At 57.8% G+C, this 18,782-nt stretch overlaps 1 protein-coding gene across 5 annotated transcripts in view; it reads right to left on the minus strand.

Annotated features, from left to right (window-relative positions):
- The window catches only part of ABCA2 (ATP binding cassette subfamily A member 2), a 42,027-nt gene that overhangs the window by 14,017 nt on the left and 9,228 nt on the right, over positions 1 to 18,782 (minus strand). For 2 of the 5 annotated variants that reach the window (XM_082775467.1, XM_082775465.1), the window contains exons 2-27: positions 16,157 to 16,250; positions 13,516 to 13,627; positions 12,869 to 13,035; positions 12,568 to 12,695; positions 12,252 to 12,356; positions 11,566 to 11,751; positions 11,265 to 11,483; positions 10,221 to 10,552; positions 9,750 to 9,909; positions 9,355 to 9,483; positions 8,906 to 9,073; positions 8,491 to 8,587; positions 7,882 to 8,055; positions 7,698 to 7,800; positions 6,581 to 6,695; positions 5,717 to 5,907; positions 5,168 to 5,318; positions 4,660 to 4,864; positions 3,927 to 4,091; positions 3,453 to 3,633; positions 2,951 to 3,163; positions 2,471 to 2,667; positions 1,915 to 2,097; positions 1,268 to 1,452; positions 808 to 928; positions 234 to 524 (exon numbers count right to left, since the gene is read on the minus strand). In XM_082775467.1, the coding sequence (XP_082631593.1) occupies positions 234 to 524; positions 808 to 928; positions 1,268 to 1,452; positions 1,915 to 2,097; positions 2,471 to 2,667; positions 2,951 to 3,163; positions 3,453 to 3,633; positions 3,927 to 4,091; positions 4,660 to 4,864; positions 5,168 to 5,318; positions 5,717 to 5,907; positions 6,581 to 6,695; positions 7,698 to 7,800; positions 7,882 to 8,055; positions 8,491 to 8,587; positions 8,906 to 9,073; positions 9,355 to 9,483; positions 9,750 to 9,909; positions 10,221 to 10,552; positions 11,265 to 11,483; positions 11,566 to 11,751; positions 12,252 to 12,356; positions 12,568 to 12,695; positions 12,869 to 13,035; positions 13,516 to 13,627; positions 16,157 to 16,250 (4,372 nt within the window). Of the gene's footprint in view, positions 1 to 233; positions 525 to 807; positions 929 to 1,267; positions 1,453 to 1,914; positions 2,098 to 2,470; positions 2,668 to 2,950; positions 3,164 to 3,452; positions 3,634 to 3,926; positions 4,092 to 4,659; positions 4,865 to 5,167; positions 5,319 to 5,716; positions 5,908 to 6,580; positions 6,696 to 7,697; positions 7,801 to 7,881; positions 8,056 to 8,490; positions 8,588 to 8,905; positions 9,074 to 9,354; positions 9,484 to 9,749; positions 9,910 to 10,220; positions 10,553 to 11,264; positions 11,484 to 11,565; positions 11,752 to 12,251; positions 12,357 to 12,567; positions 12,696 to 12,868; positions 13,036 to 13,515; positions 13,628 to 14,083; positions 14,265 to 16,156; positions 16,251 to 16,775; positions 17,212 to 18,782 lie in introns of those variants that run through there. The other 3 variants (XM_082775466.1, XM_082775469.1, XM_082775468.1) reach the window with 3 other exon arrangements.

Genomic DNA, 18,782 nt, shown 5'->3' on the forward strand with positions numbered 1-18,782 from the left:
CTGCAGGGCCTGTGCCTCCCTTTCTCTCTCTTTTACAGGCTCCCTGGACACATCATCTGTTGGAACACAGGCTCACTGTCACTGGGGGCTCAGCTGAGCCAGCATGATCCCCAGTACACCAGGGCATGGCCCCCTGGTGAGGGCCAGTGCTGCCTTGGAGCAGCCATCCTCCCCATCCCAGAGCACCTCTATCATGGTGCACAAGCAGCACACCGCCACGCGGCATTACAAACCTTGCAGACTGATGTTGTCAGGGTCCTGATGATTGTCAAACAATGGAGAGTAATCCCCAAAGAACTCAGAATAAGCCCCACCTTCGTCGCCCCGCACGGAGCCCACCGAGGAGGCCGAGCGCAAGGATGCCTGCGACTGCGCCAGCTTGGAGCATGTCACCAGGTTGCTGAGCTCTACCTCGGGCTTCTCAGGCACGTCCACCTCAGCCAGGGGCTCCCCATTGGCCTCTGGCTTTGGGCCCAGCTCAGGGATAGGTGGCTGGAGGGCATCCTTCTTGGACTCCTTCATGTCTGGAAGGAGAAGGGGCACTGCTGCTGTCTGTGCCAGCCTTTGCTGTGCCTTGCACAGCAGAGCACAGATGTACTTTGCAAACCCAGATCAAAGCAGCTGATGGTTGCCCTTAAGCTGGGGCAGGCTCTGACAGAGGCCCCCCCTCCTCTTTGCAGAGGAGACTCCTGCTCCCATGCAAAAGCCGAGGAGACACAAAGCCCACGTAAAGGCACATGATGCCTTCACCTCACTCCCTGTGCCCCAGTGCCAACAGCACTGCCATGTGCCTCCTGCAGTCCATACCCACATCACTGTTCTCCAGGGACTGGTCCTCCTCAGACACCTTCAGGAAGACCTCCTCGAGTGTGGTGTCCATCAGCCCAAAACTGGTGAGGTCAAGTTCCTCCAGACTCTGCTCCAAGTGCTGTGGAAGGGAAACCATTGAATGAGAAGGGCAGGCGGCTCCAGCACTGCCACAGCACAGGGAAAACCCTCAGACACTCATCCGGTGAGTGCTGGTGCCAGGCAGGACAACAGCCCCATACCATTTGCTGTTGGCATCTCTTTGACAGGGCTGGAACAGGCCCAGTGATGTGTCTTGCCCTTCTGGCACCAACTCCACATGGGCCCACATGCACATTTGTCCCCCCTTACGCCTCATGAGATGCCATGCCCATCTGAGCTTGTCCTGCCCCTTCATGGTGATCCCCCATCCTTGCACTGTCAGCAAGGCAGGCAGCAGGGTTGTGGGTGGCTCAGGTACCTGGAAGAGCCTCTCAAAGCAGCCCTTCTTGACAGCCTCGCTCGGCAGGATGTAGGAGAGCTCAGTGTTGGTGTCCGAGATGAGGAGGCAGGAGGCCACGTATTTCTTGATAAACTGGGAGACGCGGGGCTCAGAGCAGGGGCTGACGGAAGAGTGGCCTAGAGGACTGTGGGGCTGGCCTGGCTCTGCAGCAGAGGGGCAGCACTGGTCATCTCTTCTGGCCTTCTACCAGCAACCCCTGCCATCCACAGTACTCCCAGCACCTCAGGGGTTCCTTCTGCATCTATCACAGGGTGCTAGCAGCTTCTGGCTGCTCTGGCCATGCTTCCTGGCCTGGGTAGGTGCTCTGCCCTCAGCCCCACAGAGCACCACTGCCCACGCCAGACATCAGCAAGCAGCCCCTGGGCTGGACACCAGGATCAGCACGTGGAGGCAACACCTCCATGCAGGATCTAACTGGGGACCCAGAGAACCGAGCAATGACACCTCTTGCATCACTACCCTGTCCCCCTGTCCCCTATGTGTGGCCTATGGGGACTTGAGGCAGGAGCATTTGGGCTTTGACCTCTTGCTCCTTTCCTGTGCACAAAAAGGGCTGGTCCCATCTACTCATCCTCTAAACCCAGGGTCCTTCTGGGCGCACAGACCTGTGCTGTTTCTGGTGTCTGACTGCCTCTTCACCACCGTCAGCTTGTAGCCATCGCCATAGGTGCTCTTGAGGAAGAGTGGGGAACCACAGCACTTGAGTTTGCCATGGGAGATGATGGCAATGCGGTCGCCCAGCAGGTCAGCCTCATCCATGTGATGAGTGGACAGCAGGATGGTCCTCCCTGCCCGGTGGCACAGAGCATAAGGAGAGGGTCTGGGGCTACACCAAGGCTGCTGCAGCCCATGCTTGCCCTGCTTAGGTAAGGCACACTGCCTGGGGGCATGGGGAAGGAGAGCACAGAGCTGGCCATGCCCCCGAGGGTCTCACAGGGACCCCTGGGTCACATGCAGAGGGGTCCAACTGCCACAGGGAGACAGACACAGAAAGAGACCATGACACAGCTTGGGCAGGGAGACAGGAGAGGCCCATCTGGTCCCTCTCAGCAGGCACAGTGAGGGGTTTTCTCTGTGCTCCTAAGCCCAGGCTCTATTTTCTGCCCCACAGCAAGCTGTTCTCTCACTCTGGCAACCCAGGTGAGTGCTGTCCTGGCTCACCTGGCTTGTACTTGAGGATGAGGTCCCAGATGGCCCTGCGTGCGTATGGGTCGACTCCAGCCGTGGGCTCGTCCAAGATCACAGCCCGTGACCCACCTACAAAGGCAATGGCCACTGACAGCTTCCTCTTCATGCCTCCTGAGAGGGTCTGCACCAGGGAATGGCGTTTGTTGGAGAGCTCCAGATCCTCAATCATCCTGAGGACAGGAAGAGAAGCATCACGACTGCTGGGGCTGGCCTGTACCTGCAGCCAGCATCTGTGGGGAGCATCTCACTCCTCTTCCCCACATGGTACCAGAGTCTCTTGGCAGTCAGGACAGCCCAGCTACAGCCAAGCTACGAAAGGATCTTATGCCAGCCCAATATCCCAAGTTTCCAAGAAGAGTTGGTGGAGCTGATGTTGGGGTGATCCCTCTTGGGAAGGGGACCTGCTTCCACAAAAAGCACAGATGGGGGCAAAAGAAGTTAGGGGGTGCCTACTTGTCCATCTCCTTGCGGATCTCCTCCTCTGCCATGCTCTTGAGCTGTGAGTAGAACCAGAGGTGCTCCTCCACTGTCAGCTTGTCAAAGAGCACATTGTGCTGGGGACACATGCCCAGGTTTTTCCGGATCTCATCCATCTCTGTTCGGATATCGTGGCCATAGATAGTAGCGGAGCCCGAGGTCGGAGGGAACAAGCCAGTCAGGATGGACCTGGATGGATGGTGAAAAGGACATGGTAAGGAATGTCACACGCAGTCCCCTGGCCCCAGTCCCAACCACCACCTCCCAGAGTATCTGCTGGGCCCTGGGCAGAGCAGTATCAGTGAAGGGCTGTGTGCTGGCTGTTGGTCCCCCTCTGTGTCACCCCTACATCCACACCACCTCCCTCTGAGGACAGCACCAGCAGCCATGGATCCCTGGAAGTACGGCCATGCAGCACCTTCCCAACCTACCAGAGCTGGGCAGGACACAGCCCACGTCCACCCCAGCAAGAACTCACATGGTGGTGGTTTTGCCTGCACCATTGTGCCCCAGGAAGGACACCACCTGGTTCTCATAGAGGTTGAGGCTCAGCTTGTTCAGTGCCAGTTTCTTGTCTGTCTTGTAGACCTTGGTGAGCTTGTCAATGCAGACGACCAAGGGGAGGTGGGTTGGCTCCTCCTCAATTCCCCGTGTCTCCTCTGTCATGAGAATGGAGCAGTGAGGAGTCAGGGCTGGGCACTGAGTGGGGTTCCCAGGGGTGAATCTCCCCCACTCCATCCTGGAGTGACCGTGCTGGCTCCTGGCCCTTCCCCTCTGCATCTCAAACCTTTCCTGCCCTGAGTGATGGGCAGCAGTCCCTGGGAAGGATCATGCCCTGACATACAATCTGCCCTTCAGGACAAGGGTGCATGGGATGCATGGAATCCATGGCCACAGAGCCAGGGCCAAACCCTGAAGCCCTACCACCAACCTTCTGCACCCACCAGCTCACCCAGCCTCCTGCTCTCCATGGCGCAGGCCTGATCCTCTTCCATGATGCTGAGGCGGGTGGTATGTGACCAGGGCCAGGTCCACTCCCAGGTCTCCACTCTTCCATTTCCTAGCCAGTAGGACTTCTGGAACGGGAAGTACCAGGGCCGCGGCAGGCCAAACATGCCTGCAAGCACAACCCTGCTGCAGTCAGGGCCATCCCTGCACCTTATCTGCACAGAAGCCGTCTAAGGGCTAGGGCAGAGCTGAGCACAAGCACAAGCACAGGCACAGACATGGGCAGGGAGGTTTCCCCAGCCCAGGAACATCACTGCAGGATGGGGCTGCCAATGCTTGGGGAAATGCTGCTGGGCTGTGCAGGGAAACAAAGCAAAACTGGGCCTGGCTCATGCTTCAGTTTTCCTAAAAAACCTAACAGAGTAGTTAAGACTCCTCAAATAGGCAGTAAGAGGGAGTAATGCTCCAACTATGGATGCCACATTGGTCAGTAAACTGAGACACATGACTGAAGACCTCCTTGGAAATTGCCAGGGACAGGGAAGTCACCATTGGTACAGGCATGTGGGCAGGTGTCCCCAGGAGGACACACACAGGAGACCCTGAAGGCATGCTGTGCTGAATCCACTTGTATCAAGGCTGAGCACAGCCAAGAAGCAGCAGCATCCCCAGTGGGGAGGCTCCTACAGGATCAGAAGTGCTCTAATGCTGTCCCTGCCCACCCTGCCTGCACGTACCCGGGTGCACAGCCTCAATGTACCACGTGAGCACCCCGTACACCACAGCATCTATGATCAGCATCATCATGGACAGCAGGAGGTTGAAGTCATCTCCTTCCACAGGCGACTGGCTGAAGGTGTGCCACTGGATGCCCACACCAGCCACCTCATACAGCGCAAAGTACTTGGAGCCCAGCCCAAAGGCCGTGGTGGACATGAGAGACTGCAGGGAGGAGGAGGAAAGGGGATGTCAGACAGAACCACAGACCAGCTCTGGAGGAACAGGTTGGGCAAATTCCCATCTGGCTCTGCCCCACCCAGGGGAGGCACCAAACCATCTGGAGATGCTTCCAAATCCCCATGCCAAACCAGTTCACATGTGCATTGGTTTCCCTAGGGTTTGATGACATGTGTACGGGATGTGGGGAGCCCACGACTTAGTGGTAGCTGTCACCTGTGTAGGGGACATAGGGTACCTAGCACAAATCCTTGGCCAGGCACCTCCTGGTAACCGCAGCCAACTCACCGCAATGCACTTCTCAAAGGCCGTGATCTTGTCATGCGCCACCTCCTCCCGGATGGCCACATACATGTAGGGCACGTAGCTGAGGAAATAGATGATGCCTCCACAGGCAGAAGCCAGCTTGGCCTTGGAGTAGAGCACTGACACCAGGAAACTGTAGGGAAGACAGTGTCACCTCACCAGCCCTGCTGCAAGACAAAGGTGACCCCACAACCAGAGAAGCTCTACCCCACCTGGGCATCCCCCTCTCCCACACCCAGCACCACCTTCCCCCCAGGGACGTGAATGCTGAGTTCCCCCTGCCAAGGATGGAGGGACCCTCCAGTGCCCAGCCCCAGATCCTGCTCCACCAGGGCTTTCCCCACACTGTCTGATTTCATTGGTGTTGAAGTGGTAAACTACCCTTCAAATAGGCTGGGGGGAACCTGTACTGCTCCACCAGCCCTTACCATACAGCTCCCAGCACACTCACCCCATGGCACAAGGACACCCTGCCAGGGACCTGGCACTGCTGGTACCCCCTGACTCCATGGAGGGAACCAGGCTGCTCACCAGAACATGATGGTGGCCACAGCATAGATGGCGAGAAAGAGCCAGATGATGAGGACATCACTGTGCATCAGGACCTTGCCATATTTCAGGATTGCAGTGAGTGCTGTGACTGAGATGGAGAGCTGGACGAAGCCGGTGATGAACCAAGCCACCCAATGCACTGCATTGTTCAAGCCCATCATCTTCATGACCTGCAAGACTTGCACTGCTCAGCTAGGCTGTTCGCTACCCTGTGCATCTCCGAGCCTGTCACTTGCTGGGGTTGGGAGAGCAAAGGACAGCACCGAGGGGAGTGGCCAGACCACAGCACCCCATGACAGAGTGACTGCAGGCTCAGCTGCCTCTAGCTCTAACCAGAGCTCATGACAGAGATGCTCAGGAAAAGCAGTTCATCCCAGAGACGAGCCATGGCAGAACCCTGGGATTGAGATCTGTGCCTGGGGCACCAGGATGTAGATGAAGCCAGGGGTTTGGCAATGGGCTGCCCTACCCTGGCAGTGCCAGGCTGTGTCCCAGTATGTGGCAGGGCTTGGAGCAGCAGGGCCACAGGCTGAGCTGGGGTCAGTGCTCTCCCCACAGGCTGCCCTGGCTGCTGGCAGCAGTTCTCTGAGACACTGGCCAGCTCAGCCTGGCACTGTGCCCGGCAGCTTGAGCACACTCGATTTCTGCAGAGCTCTCCCCTTTGCAGGCAGCTCTGGGCCAAGCCAGGTCCTGGGCTGCTGCTGTCTAGGAATTGCTACAGGGTGACAGAGGGGTGACTTGGCAAGAGGGATGAGTCCCAGCACCTGGCATACCCTGTGCAGCCAGGCAGCTAGACAGAGGAGACACCAGCTCGTCCTCACAGATCTCCCCCATCAACCCCACCTCTTTCAGGCGATGCTCCTTCTCGGTCACAATGTGCTGGATCATCATGGCTACTGAGTAGACCCAGGAGATCACCATGCACAGGGGCATCATGTGCTCGATGACGAAGAGAAAGCTGGTGGGGTACAGGAAGAGAGGGGGGAGCTGGATGGTGGCACCACCACAGGAACTTGGGAAGGCCCTGGGGACAGGCCACAGGGCAGCAGAGGTGCTCTCCCACCACCTGGGGACTACTGCAGCCCTCAGCAGCTCCTCAGTGATCTGCAAGAGGTACTGCTCCCATCTCTACTTGATACCTGAGAAATCTGAGACATGGGGAGGGGAGGCATTTTTCAGAGCCTCTCCAATGTGTCCATAGGAAAGCCTACTGTCAGTTTATTAGGTCCCAGCAGGCAGGCCTGCAGCAGCTGCACAGACTTGACCTGGTGCACTGCCTGCCCTGCTGTGGACAGGACCCCCTGCATCTTCCTGCCCTGGAGGGCTGGTGGGTATTGGACTTCTCAAGGTACTTCATCCAGACCTTTGTGTTTGAGAACCACTAACAGATGCATGTGCCACCCATTTACCAAACTTCTCCTATTCCCCCCAAGTAATCCAGTCTCTGAGACACAGAATCACAGAATCATCTAGGTTGGAAGAGACCTTCAAGATTGCTGAGTTCAACCTCTGACCTAACACTAACCAGTCCTTCACTAAACCATATCACTGAACATCTAAACATCTGAACGTCTTTTAAAGACCTCCAGGGATGGTGACTCAACCACGTCCCTGGGCATCCCATTCCAATGCCTAACAACCCTTTCAGTAAATAAGTTTTTCCTAATATCCAACCTAAACCTCCCCTGGCGCAACTTTAGCCCATTCCCCCTTGTCCTGTCACCATACCCTGCAGCCACGAGTTCCCCACTTGAACTATGAACTGAGGAAAAAAAAATCCTTCCCCCACTTGCTGCTTGCTTAGCTTGGTGGTCAAAGCCACAGGGCATAACTGGTTGCTCACCACTCCTAATGTCAGCAGCCCCCAGACTTGTCCTTGTTCCCCAGCTGAAGTGTCCTGGCCAATTTGGACTGCCCAACGGGCAGGAGAGAAGGTCATGCCCACATGGGTGTTACTCACTCGTCCCGGGTGTAACATGGGTATGGGAACATCTGCACATAGTTGCCAGGCTCCACCACATCATGGCCAACAAAAGTGTTGATGAGGGCACGCTCCATCATGTCTAGGGAGTAGGAGAGGCCAGGCTGAGTGGGCAGTATGGGCAGGGATGGGGACCATGGTGGGGCAAGGAGCTGGTACTCACCCTGGATCCAGACAAAGCCATAGAGGAAGTAGAAGCGGCCACCAGTGTTGGGTCCAGGCCGCCAGTATGCACGCCGGATCTCGTTGGTCTTCTCCGTGAAGCTGGAGTTCTGCCTGATCTTGTACATGACATGCGGGGGCAGCGAGCCATCCCTGTTGGTCTGGAAGATCACACCTGTGGGCAGTGGAGAGGCGGAGAGCCTGGTGGCACTGCAGGAGATGGCCACACCGGCCAGCCCACAGTGACAGGCAGGGATGCAGGGATGGCCAGGACCCCGGGCTCAGCATGTAGCAGCAGAGGGCGAGACGAGGACTACAATGGCCAAGGATGGTGCTCATGTCCCCTTGTCACACTGACTACAGGCACCCGTGGTGGGCAAGCCAGGACAGTGGCAGGGAGTTGTGCTTGTAGGGGCTCAGCCAGGATCTATGCACAAAGCAGAGGGAGAAGCAAGGTACTCAAAGAGAGAGCTGGCACACTTGATCCACTCATTCACCCAACACATGCACAAGGCAGCATGTCCCAAAGCCAGTGGCCCCACGCCTGGGGGATGGCTTCAGACATGGCTACAGGGACCCCTGCAAAGAAGCTGGTTCCCAAGGGACGTACTGGCAAAGACTGTGACGTTGTCCTGGTAGGCCTGGTTCAGTGTGTAGTTGACGATGCTTTCCTCATCTGGGAAGCCCTTGAAGATGTCCACACTGACCTGGTAGGAGGGGAAGGCCAGGCAGATCCCATCACACCTCATGGTTCTGGTCATGGACCCCTTACCCCCTCTATGGCATGTGCCCCCCACAGTGACCACAAAAGTGACCTGAACCCAGCAGATGGGCACCTCCACTGCTGACATTTCCCCCAAAGCTCGTGACACCAGAGAAGCCATCGTCTCCTCTCTAGGTCTCCCAACATATGGCCTGAAGGAGATCTGAGCAGATCTGACCCCTCTTTGGCCCTGCAGAGCCCAGCTGTTGGTGGTGGGTGCTGCTCCAAGCGCCTGCATGTCCACAGATGGGTGCAGTCTCACCTTGGCCATGAAGTGGACCCAGCCACAGGCAGCATTATCAATAGTGTCCAGCTGCTGGAGCAGGACGCTGGCATTGGGCAGTGAGAAGTTGCCATTGAGAAAGTTGCGGAGAAGGTCATTTTCGGAGACATTCAGGATCTCTGGGTGCTTGTGGAGGTCAGTGGTGAACTGCAACAGGGAGGAAGACATGGAGGACAGAAGCTGGGATACCCCTGCCACTCAGCACTGCCCTCCCTGTGGACGCAGATGAGACCAACCCTTTTCTAATGCTCCTCCTGTGGACAGCAAGACAGTATCTGCCTTGCACAGGGCAAGAGCAGGGTAGGCATCCAAGTAGCACCTGAGCACTCTACGCATAGAAGCTAAGGGGTGCCTGGGGGCAAGACACCCCTTTCCGGCCCATGGGGCAGTAACCTAAGGCAGGCTCAGTCCCCACAGCACTACCCTACCTGCTGGAGCCAGCGGATGCGTCTCTGCAGCCTGCCCTCTTCCAGGTAGGCCCGGATCTCAGGTGATATGTTCAGCCATGCCTTGGCATAGTGGGTGACATTGCCCACAAAGGCAAAGGTCTCGTTGGCCTGTGGGTCGGAAGGTCATGCTGTGGGAAAATGCTGGGTTAACTGCTCTCCAGGACAGTGCTGCACTCCACCCTAGCAGCCATGGAGGTACCAGCCCACTGCCCTACAGGTGCTTGCTGGCATCTGGATCCCTCCTGCCTGCTCAACTCCAGCCCCCCAAGCCCTCCTGAGCTCCTTTGGGCATGGATGTCCCTTGTGGACTGGGCTAGTGGAAGAGGAAGCAAAAGGGTCCTGGACTCTGCACCCTCATGAGCTGAAGCCCTCACCTTCAGAATGACCTTGTCCACTTCGGTACCCACAGGAGCGTAAAGAATTTTGGGGTTGCTGGTCATAAGATGTACAAGGAGTCCTAGGTTTCGCTGTTCCTTGCTGGTGAAGCCCAGAGAGCTCATGTTGCCCTGCTTCAGTGCCTCAGGTTCAATTGTCCTGCAAACACAGTCCAGGCTGCAAACTCCACTCCAACCCCAGCATCCCTCCCTGCAGGCAGCCCTGTGGCAGATTTCCCACTGAATCCTATGCCAGTGAGGTGCTGCCACAGTGCTGCCTGGTGCGAGAAGTTTCCCCTGGCAGCGGCACAAGGATGTGGTGTGGCACCCACATCCTGCACACTCATTGAGGGACAATTCTGCCCCTTTACCGTTGGCAGAAGCAAGGTGGGCTCCCCTGCACCCTGCCCCAGGAAGGGAGCTCACAGCTCAGGCAGTTCCCTGGCCCCATTCTCCTCATGGGACTCCTACCGGTTGTTGCCACAGAGGATGGGTTGCAGACCAGCCCAAAGCTGCACAAAGGCTGAGAACTGCCCCTGGGGGTTGTCACCACCAGCCAGGTCCCCCCTGGAACCCTCCTCTTCCACCGTGGCATTGCTGGCTGTGGCATTAGCACTGGCCCAGCCAGTGCTGTTGGCGGTAGGTGGTGGAGCCTTGCTGGTGCAGGCTCCCCTGGGCAGGAGCCTGGCCAGTGCTGAGAGGATGTCCATGTCGTGGAGAACCTTCTCCATCTCCATGAGGTCCTCTAGGAGGGTGCGGAGCCGGTGCTGGGCTGCCGTGCTGTTCACCTCATCCAGTTGCAGCTGTGAAGACAAGCAGGCAAGAGGATTACTCACAGCCAGGGTGCTGAAGCAAAGGGGCCCTGCTCTCCCGCCCCCAAAAGGAGGGGATTAAGGGGGATTCCAAGTGATGACATCCCCATTCTTGGTTAAAAGGTTGGAGCTGTGTCCCAGACTCATCATATTGCATCCACAGCAATCAGACAGTAGGAGCACAGCCAAATACCGGCAGGGTCTTGCTGGGGAACCTGTGAGAAGTGTCTGTCAGACAAGGATGGAACGAGGAGGGGGACCTCAGACACAGCCTCAATAAGCTGTGCTCCCAAGGGCATTGTAGGCACCAGGGAAAGGTGCAGACCCTGCTGGGACGCTCTGTGAGGATGCTATGGACACCCAGCATAGCTCTGCCCCTCATCACTTCCAACAGGCAGTGCCAGAGTGGGTGCCAGCAGGGGAACATCATCTGGGGTCACACTGGAGCTGTGAGCACCATCCCCAGCAGGCCTTGGAGTTAGACAGGGGAGATGCCCATGTGGGGTAAGGAGGGGCGAGGCCATGTACTGAAGCATGTCACAGAAACCAGGGCTGGCAAAGCATCCCAATGCAGCCCCCAGCAGTTAGGGAAGAGCAGTTTGGGACACAGCCCTGCCCCATGGCTCACCCTACACCCCAGAGCCACAGCTGCCAGTCCCACTACTCGCCAGCTCCTGCAGCCATGCCCCAGCCCCGTTCTCACCCTGCTGATGATCTTGGGGACATCCAGCTGGTCCCGCAGTTCAGCAGCCAGCAGGGTGAAGCGCTCCTCGCGGGCTGCCCGGCTGCCATTGCACACCAGCACCCGGTATGCCTGCAGCAGTGGCTGCTGGCTTGGGGCCACACGCAGGAGGCGGCGCAGCGTCCCAGAGCTATGCTCGCACGTCAGCTGCTCCAGCACTGGTGCTGTGAAGAGAACAGCCTGCAGGGCAGGGAGCTGTGGCTAAGCTGCCCCATTGAGGGCACCGCAGCCATGCCCCTCCTCACCCCAGCCAGGCACTCACCTCCATCTCCCTGACGAAGGCCTGGGGGCTGTAGGAGCCTGTAGGTGCCGTGGTGGCACTGGCAAGGCCCAGGGCCTGAGAGAGCAGGTGGAGCAACGCTGGCCTCTGCAGGGCTGTGGAGGGGTTGCGCAGCGTGCTGTGGACTAGCCCTTCCCGCAGGCTTCTCCAGCTGCTGGGAAGGCTCTTCTACGAGAGGACCAAAGAGGGTGTCTGGGAGTGTGGGGGCTCCCCAGTGTCTCCCTCCATCCCAAGCACATGTGAATGGCCCCACAGCACCCACATCCAGAGTTTTCACAGAGGGGAAAGAAAAAGGGGGCATGCAGATCTGGTGGAGCACCATCCTGGGCAGGGCATGAGGCTCAGTCCTCACAGCCAAGAGCATCCCAGGCCACAGGGGGTAATGTTTTCCTCCTCTCCTCCAGGCAATGCCACCACCCATTGCCGTGGCAAACTGAGTTGTGGGCACTGGCCCACCTCATAGCACTTGGGGAATCGGTGGCAGCACCACAATGGGAGCCAGGTGACCTTACTGTTGCTCTGAACATCCGAAAATGTTCCATCACATCCCCTCTGACTGGACAGATAACTCTAAACCATCCTGCATGCACGGCAGAGCTAGGCAGGCCAGTGCAGAGGGGATGTGGAGGACAAGCTGTGCCCCACCGCATCCCCTGCACGTTCCTCACCTCCAGCTGTGAGATCTTGTCACTGGGTCCAAACTGATCCCACAGGTCTTGTTCATGGACATTGTCTGGTGCCAAAGGAGAGGACCCAAACAACAGGTGATATACCTGCACCAGGGACGGGAAAAGTCTGCTGAGCATGCTAGGAGCAGAAGGACCCCACTGCCCAGCAGTGCCCTGGCACAGGGTAGGATGAGTCCCTGCTGGGTGCCCACTGGCCCCCACCCCACGGATCGGGCACTCAGGGCTCAGTCTGGGTTGGGACGCACTTGCCCGCTGCTGCAGTGCAGCGTCCTGCAATCCCCATGCCATCACCCACCTCCCGCAGGTCAATGCTGGAGCCCAAGAGGAGCTCAGTCGTGTCGTTGGGGAGGGACAGGTTCTGCATGAGGAAGCGCTGCAGCTCGCCCTGGTCCTTGGCTGCCCACCCCAGTGTGAAGCCAGACCCTGGCAAGGAGCAAAGCAGGAGGTCAGAGCAGCCCATGATCAGAGGGGACACAGCCTGGCCCCATGCATGGACATCTCATAGCATGCAGCCAGGAGGAGCAGTGGCAGGGCACTGCCACATTGCTGGGCACCCCGTGAAGAAACACCTCCATCCCTGGCAGGACACAGCCTACCTGCTTGACTGCTGAAGTGGGTCTCCATGGAGCTGGGCTCGCTGCTGCTGAGGGCCTCCAGGCGCCGACGCAGGGATTCCAGCTCCTCCTCCAGGCCCGGGTGGTCTGGGTCAAACAAGTTACTCTGCTCCACCACCTCACTGAGGTGCTCCAGGAGCTGCGTCACCCTGTAGGGAGCACAGCACTACTGCAGCTTCAGGGATGGAACACACATTGCCCAGGGGGAAGGGCCCCTCAGGAACTGCAGCACCCAGACAGCATGGCCTCATGCTGCTGCACTCGCCTGCACTGAGCCTAAACATGTGCCAGGGATGCAGAGTAGAGCTGCAGCACCTCCAGGTGTCCCCAGGGCCACCTCCTCCCAGCACAGTGCAAGGCACCTGGGATGCTGCAAGTGCAGGGGAGATGGGCTGAGATTTCCCCTGCTCCCAGGGGACAAGGGACGCTGCGCACAAATGCATCAGATGATGCTTGCTTCTGCACCTTCCCCAGGGGGATGTTGCCAGTGTGAGAACAGGCATGCTGTGCACATGTGCATGTGTGTACATGCATGCAGGCACGTGTGCATGCATGTGTACATATTTGCATGTCCATGTGTGTGTGCACATGGGCAGGACCAAGAACAGTGCAGCAAGAGTGTGACTCACGTGGAGTTGGAGTACTGCAGGAAGCCAAACTCATCACGCTGGCCATCGGGACACAGGGACTGCATGATAGGCAGGATCCCAGCCGAGGTGAGTGGGGCCGCCGTGTAGAAAGCTGGAGCCAGTGAGAGAGCACAGAAGAGGCAGGGGAAGGCAGGGGCAGGAAAAAGGAGAGGCAGGGGCCACCAGAGAGACAGACACTCAGTTCAGAGAGAAGCACTTGGTGCGCCCTGCGAGCCCCAGGGGACGTTGGACAGCCAAGGTCAGAAGTTTGCAGCCTTCCTGCATGGCCACCAAGACTGTCCCTGCTGGCACCCCCTTGGGGCTGGGGGCAAATCATGCCCACCTCCACAGCCACCCCAGCTTGTGCCACCTTGCCTGTGCCCATTCCCCCCCAGATGATGGTGGCCACTCAGCCCCAAGATGACGCTGACTTCTGACACTTGCCCACTGGAGTGCCACCAACTTCCCCTGGCCTCTTGGCCGCCCTTGTTAGTAACCTCAGAGGCACTGCTGCATTTCCAGAGGAAGAGAAGAAGGAAGAACACAACAGGGAAGAGCTGTCACTCACAGGCCAGGGCCCCTCTTGAGACCCATCCTCCTCCCCACCTGGCTGCCCCGACGTGAGACTGATGGAGGTGAGAAATGGAGACACGGTGAGGGGGGAGATGGACAAAATGAGGAGCAGTGAGGAGGCAGCAAGTGTTCACTCCCAGACAGGATTGAGCCCTCACCAGCTGCAGCCTTTCCCCCTCATTCCCTGGGCAGGGCAAGCACAGCAGCCTGCACGGATCCTTCCTGAAGAGGACCAAAGGCTGTCACTGGGCAGCACCTGGCAGGGCTGGGTGGGGTTAGCCCTTTACCCACTGGTGCCCCTGGTTAGAGGTGGGTCAGTGCTGTTAACACAGCTGCGACAGGAGAGCTGGTGAAGACGGGCTTCTGGGCACAAATGGGGACAGCCCAGGGCAGACATGGCCCGGCATAGATAGATGGGCCAACAGCCTGCTTGAGATGGGCTCCATGCTGAAAGCTGTGCCACGGTGAGGTGACAACACTAGCATCTGGGTGACTTCTTGCTGTCCTTCTGATTCCTTCTGCTAGTGCTGTGTCCCAGCTCCGTCCCAGCTGCAAGGGACTGGGACAGGGACCTGGTGGCAGGGGACCAGAGCTGCCTCCAGACTGGCTGCTTTGGGGACAGCCGGTGGGTCACAGGCACAACTGGGCGATCATGAGCTGCACTGCAGCCTGCAGGCAGCAGAGTTTGCCCCAGGAGAGAGGCAACAAGATGGGAGAGAGGGGCCTCTGCCAGGCCTGGCATGCCCTCTGCAGCCCAATCAGCCAAGGTCACAGCCATGAGTGGCCCCAGCACCTACTAAACTCAGCCTCAGCAAGGAAAACACACTAGAGGCAGTGTCTGGAGCTGGCCCGGGCTGGTCAGCAACAGCGGGGGCCAGGGCCATGAGGGCCACAGGTGGCTGGCACAACGCAGGTAGTCAGGCAGGGCCACACTGCACTGCCCAAGCTCATCTTCACCAGCCAAGGAGGGAGAAGGAAGGCAACAGGTTACAGAGGTGCTAATTAGGCCAGAGTGAGCTGATCCAAACTGGTCTCTTTCTCCCCAAAAGATTTTGCTGGCAATGGCAGGGGAAGGGGAGAGGCACCCACCCATCCAACCAACTTACAGACTGGAGCATGCAGTAGAGGCATGGAGGGCAGGCGGGCAGGGGTGATGGTGGGAAAGAAAAAGAAAATGTGAGAGAAAAGAAAGAAAAAACAAACCAAAAAACACAACACAGAGCACATATCAGCACCAGGGCAGGAATCGGGGCAGCGCCGGCCACCCTCAGCTCATCCCCTATGCTCCTCAGCTGGGCTCTCCCTCACCAGCATGTGTTCAGATCACTGTCACACTGGGCCATGGCCGCCAGCTGCCGGCGCCTCCCCTGGCTCCGCTGTGCTGCCCTGAGGCATCTGTCCCTCTACCCATGGAAGGCACCTGCCCAGGGAGACATCTTCTGAGGCATCTTGCTGCCACACAAAGGCCAGACAAGCTCTGCATTGCCACTTCTTCCTGACAGCACGGTACCCATGGAGCTCCAGCTGTGCATCTCCGGGACACCCTGAGCTCCTGCCCCATCAATTTTCTGGCCTCACCCTGGCTCCAGCAAGCCCCAGAGTCCCCCTGAAGCAATGCAAGGAGCTGCACACAGAGCACATCCCCCTGTCCCTTCCCAGAGCCTCCCAGCTGCTCCCCTGGTGCTTGGGGGCACTGCAGCTCTCCCAGAACCACCCAGCCCCACCACCCCTCTGTCCCACGAATGCCTTCGGGCAGAGATAAGATGTCCCTGCTGATGGCATCTGAAGGCTGCTTGGTCCTGGTCAGCTCCAGGAAGCTCCCTTGGCAAAGAAGTCCTATTGCTCTCCGGCCCATCTTCTGCAACAGCACTTGTCTGCAGCCCCTCCCCTAACCTATGTCCCCAAAAGGCTCCTCTGGGTCCCTGCCAGCTGTCAGAGTGTCCTCCTAAGCCTCAGGCTGTTCCTGGGGACAGCTGCTGGAAAAGCTCTCCAGTGCCTTGTGGGGGGAGGGGAGGGCCTAGACTGCCCCCAAGTATGCGTGTCCCAGGCAGCACCAGATCACACTCACCTTCCTTCACAGGGATGGTTGGCTTCTTCTGTCGCAGTCCCAGGAGGATGAAGAAGAGCACCAGTGGGATGAAGATCTCAAAAGTCAGCACCCACTGCAGATGACACAAAGCAGAGGGACTATGACAGCCAGGGACAGGACCTCCACCAGGGAGAGGCATGAGCAGGATGAAGGTCCCTAGGGCAGCCCCTGCCCCATGCCCCAGTGCAGCACAGCACTGTGCCCAGGTGGATGGTGGCACCACAATGGCTGAGACACCTGAGGTTCTCCAGCTAATCCCTGCCCACACCCTGCCTGTTCCATTCTGCAGGGAAAGCACTGCCAGGGGGCACCATGGGACAGGATGGGCCCATCAGACAGTGTGCTAGGGCATGAGCCCAAACCAGATGGGCCACCACAGCTGGAGCTGCCCAGGGCGGACAACGGCCCCAGGTCCTTGTGGCCTATGAAGAGCCACAGGCACCCTCCTGGCAGTGCCTTCCCAGCCAGCAACTGCCTGGTCATGACATCCCCTTGTCCCTGCTGGGTCCCTGCGGCTGGCCTGGCATGCCCAGAGTGCCCCTGTGTGATTGCTCTGCTATTGGAGCCGGGCCCCAAGGAGCTCCCAGCCCCATCTCACCTGTGAACCCAATGTAGGCAGCAGACTTCAATGCTGTCAGGGTGAGGAGACATTCGATCAGGACCTGGCACCATCTCCATGAATGACTGGGGGCAGTGCAGGGGATCCCGACCTCCTTACACCCCCTCTGTGCCTTCCCAGAAAGCAACAGTTGGACAGGATTTTCAAACAGCTGCATATGGCAAATTGCTGCAAATCCCCAGGAAACACCGACCCCAATAGCACAGGCAGCCCAGGCTGGGCTCCATCTTTGTGGCCCTCCTCTGGACCCACTCTGACAGCTCCACATCCTTCTTGTGCTGGGGGCTCCAGACCTGGACACAGTACTCCAAGAGGGGCCTCACAAGGGCAGAGCAGAGGGGCACAATCACCTCCCTCAACCTGCTGCCCACCCCTCTGTTGATGCAGCCCAGAATGCAGTTGGCCTTCTGGGCTGCAAATGCACACTGCTGCATCACGTCGAGCTTTTTATCCACCAAAACCCCCAAGTCATTCTCTGCAGAGCTGCTCTCAATGAGTTCTTCTCCCTCTCTGTACTCATGTCTGGGATTGCCCTGTCCCAGGTGCAGCACCCTGCACTTTGACTTGTTGGTACCTTAAAGGAGGCTGTAGTGAGGTGGGGATTGCTCTATTCTCCCATGCGCCTGGTGATAGGATGAGGGGGAATGGGCTAAAGTTTTGCCAGGGGAGGTTTAGGTTGGATATTAGGAAAAACCTCTTTACTGAAAGGGTTGTTAGGCATTGGAATGGGATGCCCATGGAAGTGGTCACGTTACCATCCCTGGAGGTATTTAAAAGACATTTAGATGTAGAGCTTAGTGATATGGTTTAGTGTAGGACCGGTCAGTGTTAGGTCATGGGTTGGACTAGGTGATTTTGGAGATCTCTTCCAACCTAAACAATTGTGTCATTCTGTGATTCTGTTGAACCTCATTAGGTTCATGTGGGCCCACTTCTCTTATTTATCCAAGTCCCTTTGGATGGCATCCCTTCCTTCTATCGTATCAACTGCACCACTCAGCTTGGTGTCATCTGCACTCGATCCCACTGTCTCTGTCATTGATGTAAATGGTACTGGTCCCAGGACAGACCCCTGAGGTACACCACTCATCACCAGCTTCCACTTGGACATAGAGCCATTGAGCATCACTTTCTGGGTGTGACCTTCAAGCCAATTCCTTATCCACTGAACGGTCCACCCATCAAATCCATCTCTCTCCAATTTGGAGACCAGGATGCATGCCAAAGGCCTTGCAGAAGCTGAGGTAGATGACATTGATTGGTATTCCTTTGTCAACTAACGCAGTCACTCCATCATAGAAAGCCACCAGATTGGTCAGGCACAGAAATGGGAAATGGTTTTGTTTTGTTTTTAATACAGGGTTTTAAAACAAAAGTGTCTGACTGGAAAGACACAAACTGCAACAGGTGACAGCCAGGCCTTTCTGTCTCTGATGGCAACACCTCTTCACCAGCCTCAGCCATGGGCTGGAACTGCTCAGATAAAAAACAATTCTGCCCAGCAAAGGGCAGTGAGCAGAGGGACCCCTCTGCCCGTACCCCATGCTGGTGCATGGCCATGACCAGGAGGGTCTGTGGGCAAGGCATGGCTGCATCAATGGGTGCTGCACCCATAGGTGCTGCTCAAGGGCCTCGCTGCAGCCCCAGCAAAGCTCCCTGCAAAGCTTCCTCACTGCCCACTCCATGCTGGGAACCACTGATTTGGAGGGAAGAAGAGAACGGTGGAACAAGGGCTGGAAGGGACAGGGATGGGGGTGCTGCAGGAAGGAAGCCAGGCTGCCTGGGAGCGGTGCCAGGGATGGGGGGGATCCCTGTCTGTGTGGCACCACTGGTCCCAGGCACCACCCCCACTGTCACCACCCCTGTACCCACGCCTGTCCCCCTCCCCTGCCTGTTTACCAGACACACAATCGTGCCTCTGTGCACACACGGGTGCAAGTCTGTCCTTCCACTACCACCCCCAACACCCCATGTTGCATCCGTACC

Source organism: Aythya marila, assembly GCF_965140915.1.
Source record: "Aythya marila genome assembly, chromosome: 19".
NCBI classification, from domain to species: Eukaryota; Metazoa; Chordata; class Aves; order Anseriformes; family Anatidae; genus Aythya; species Aythya marila.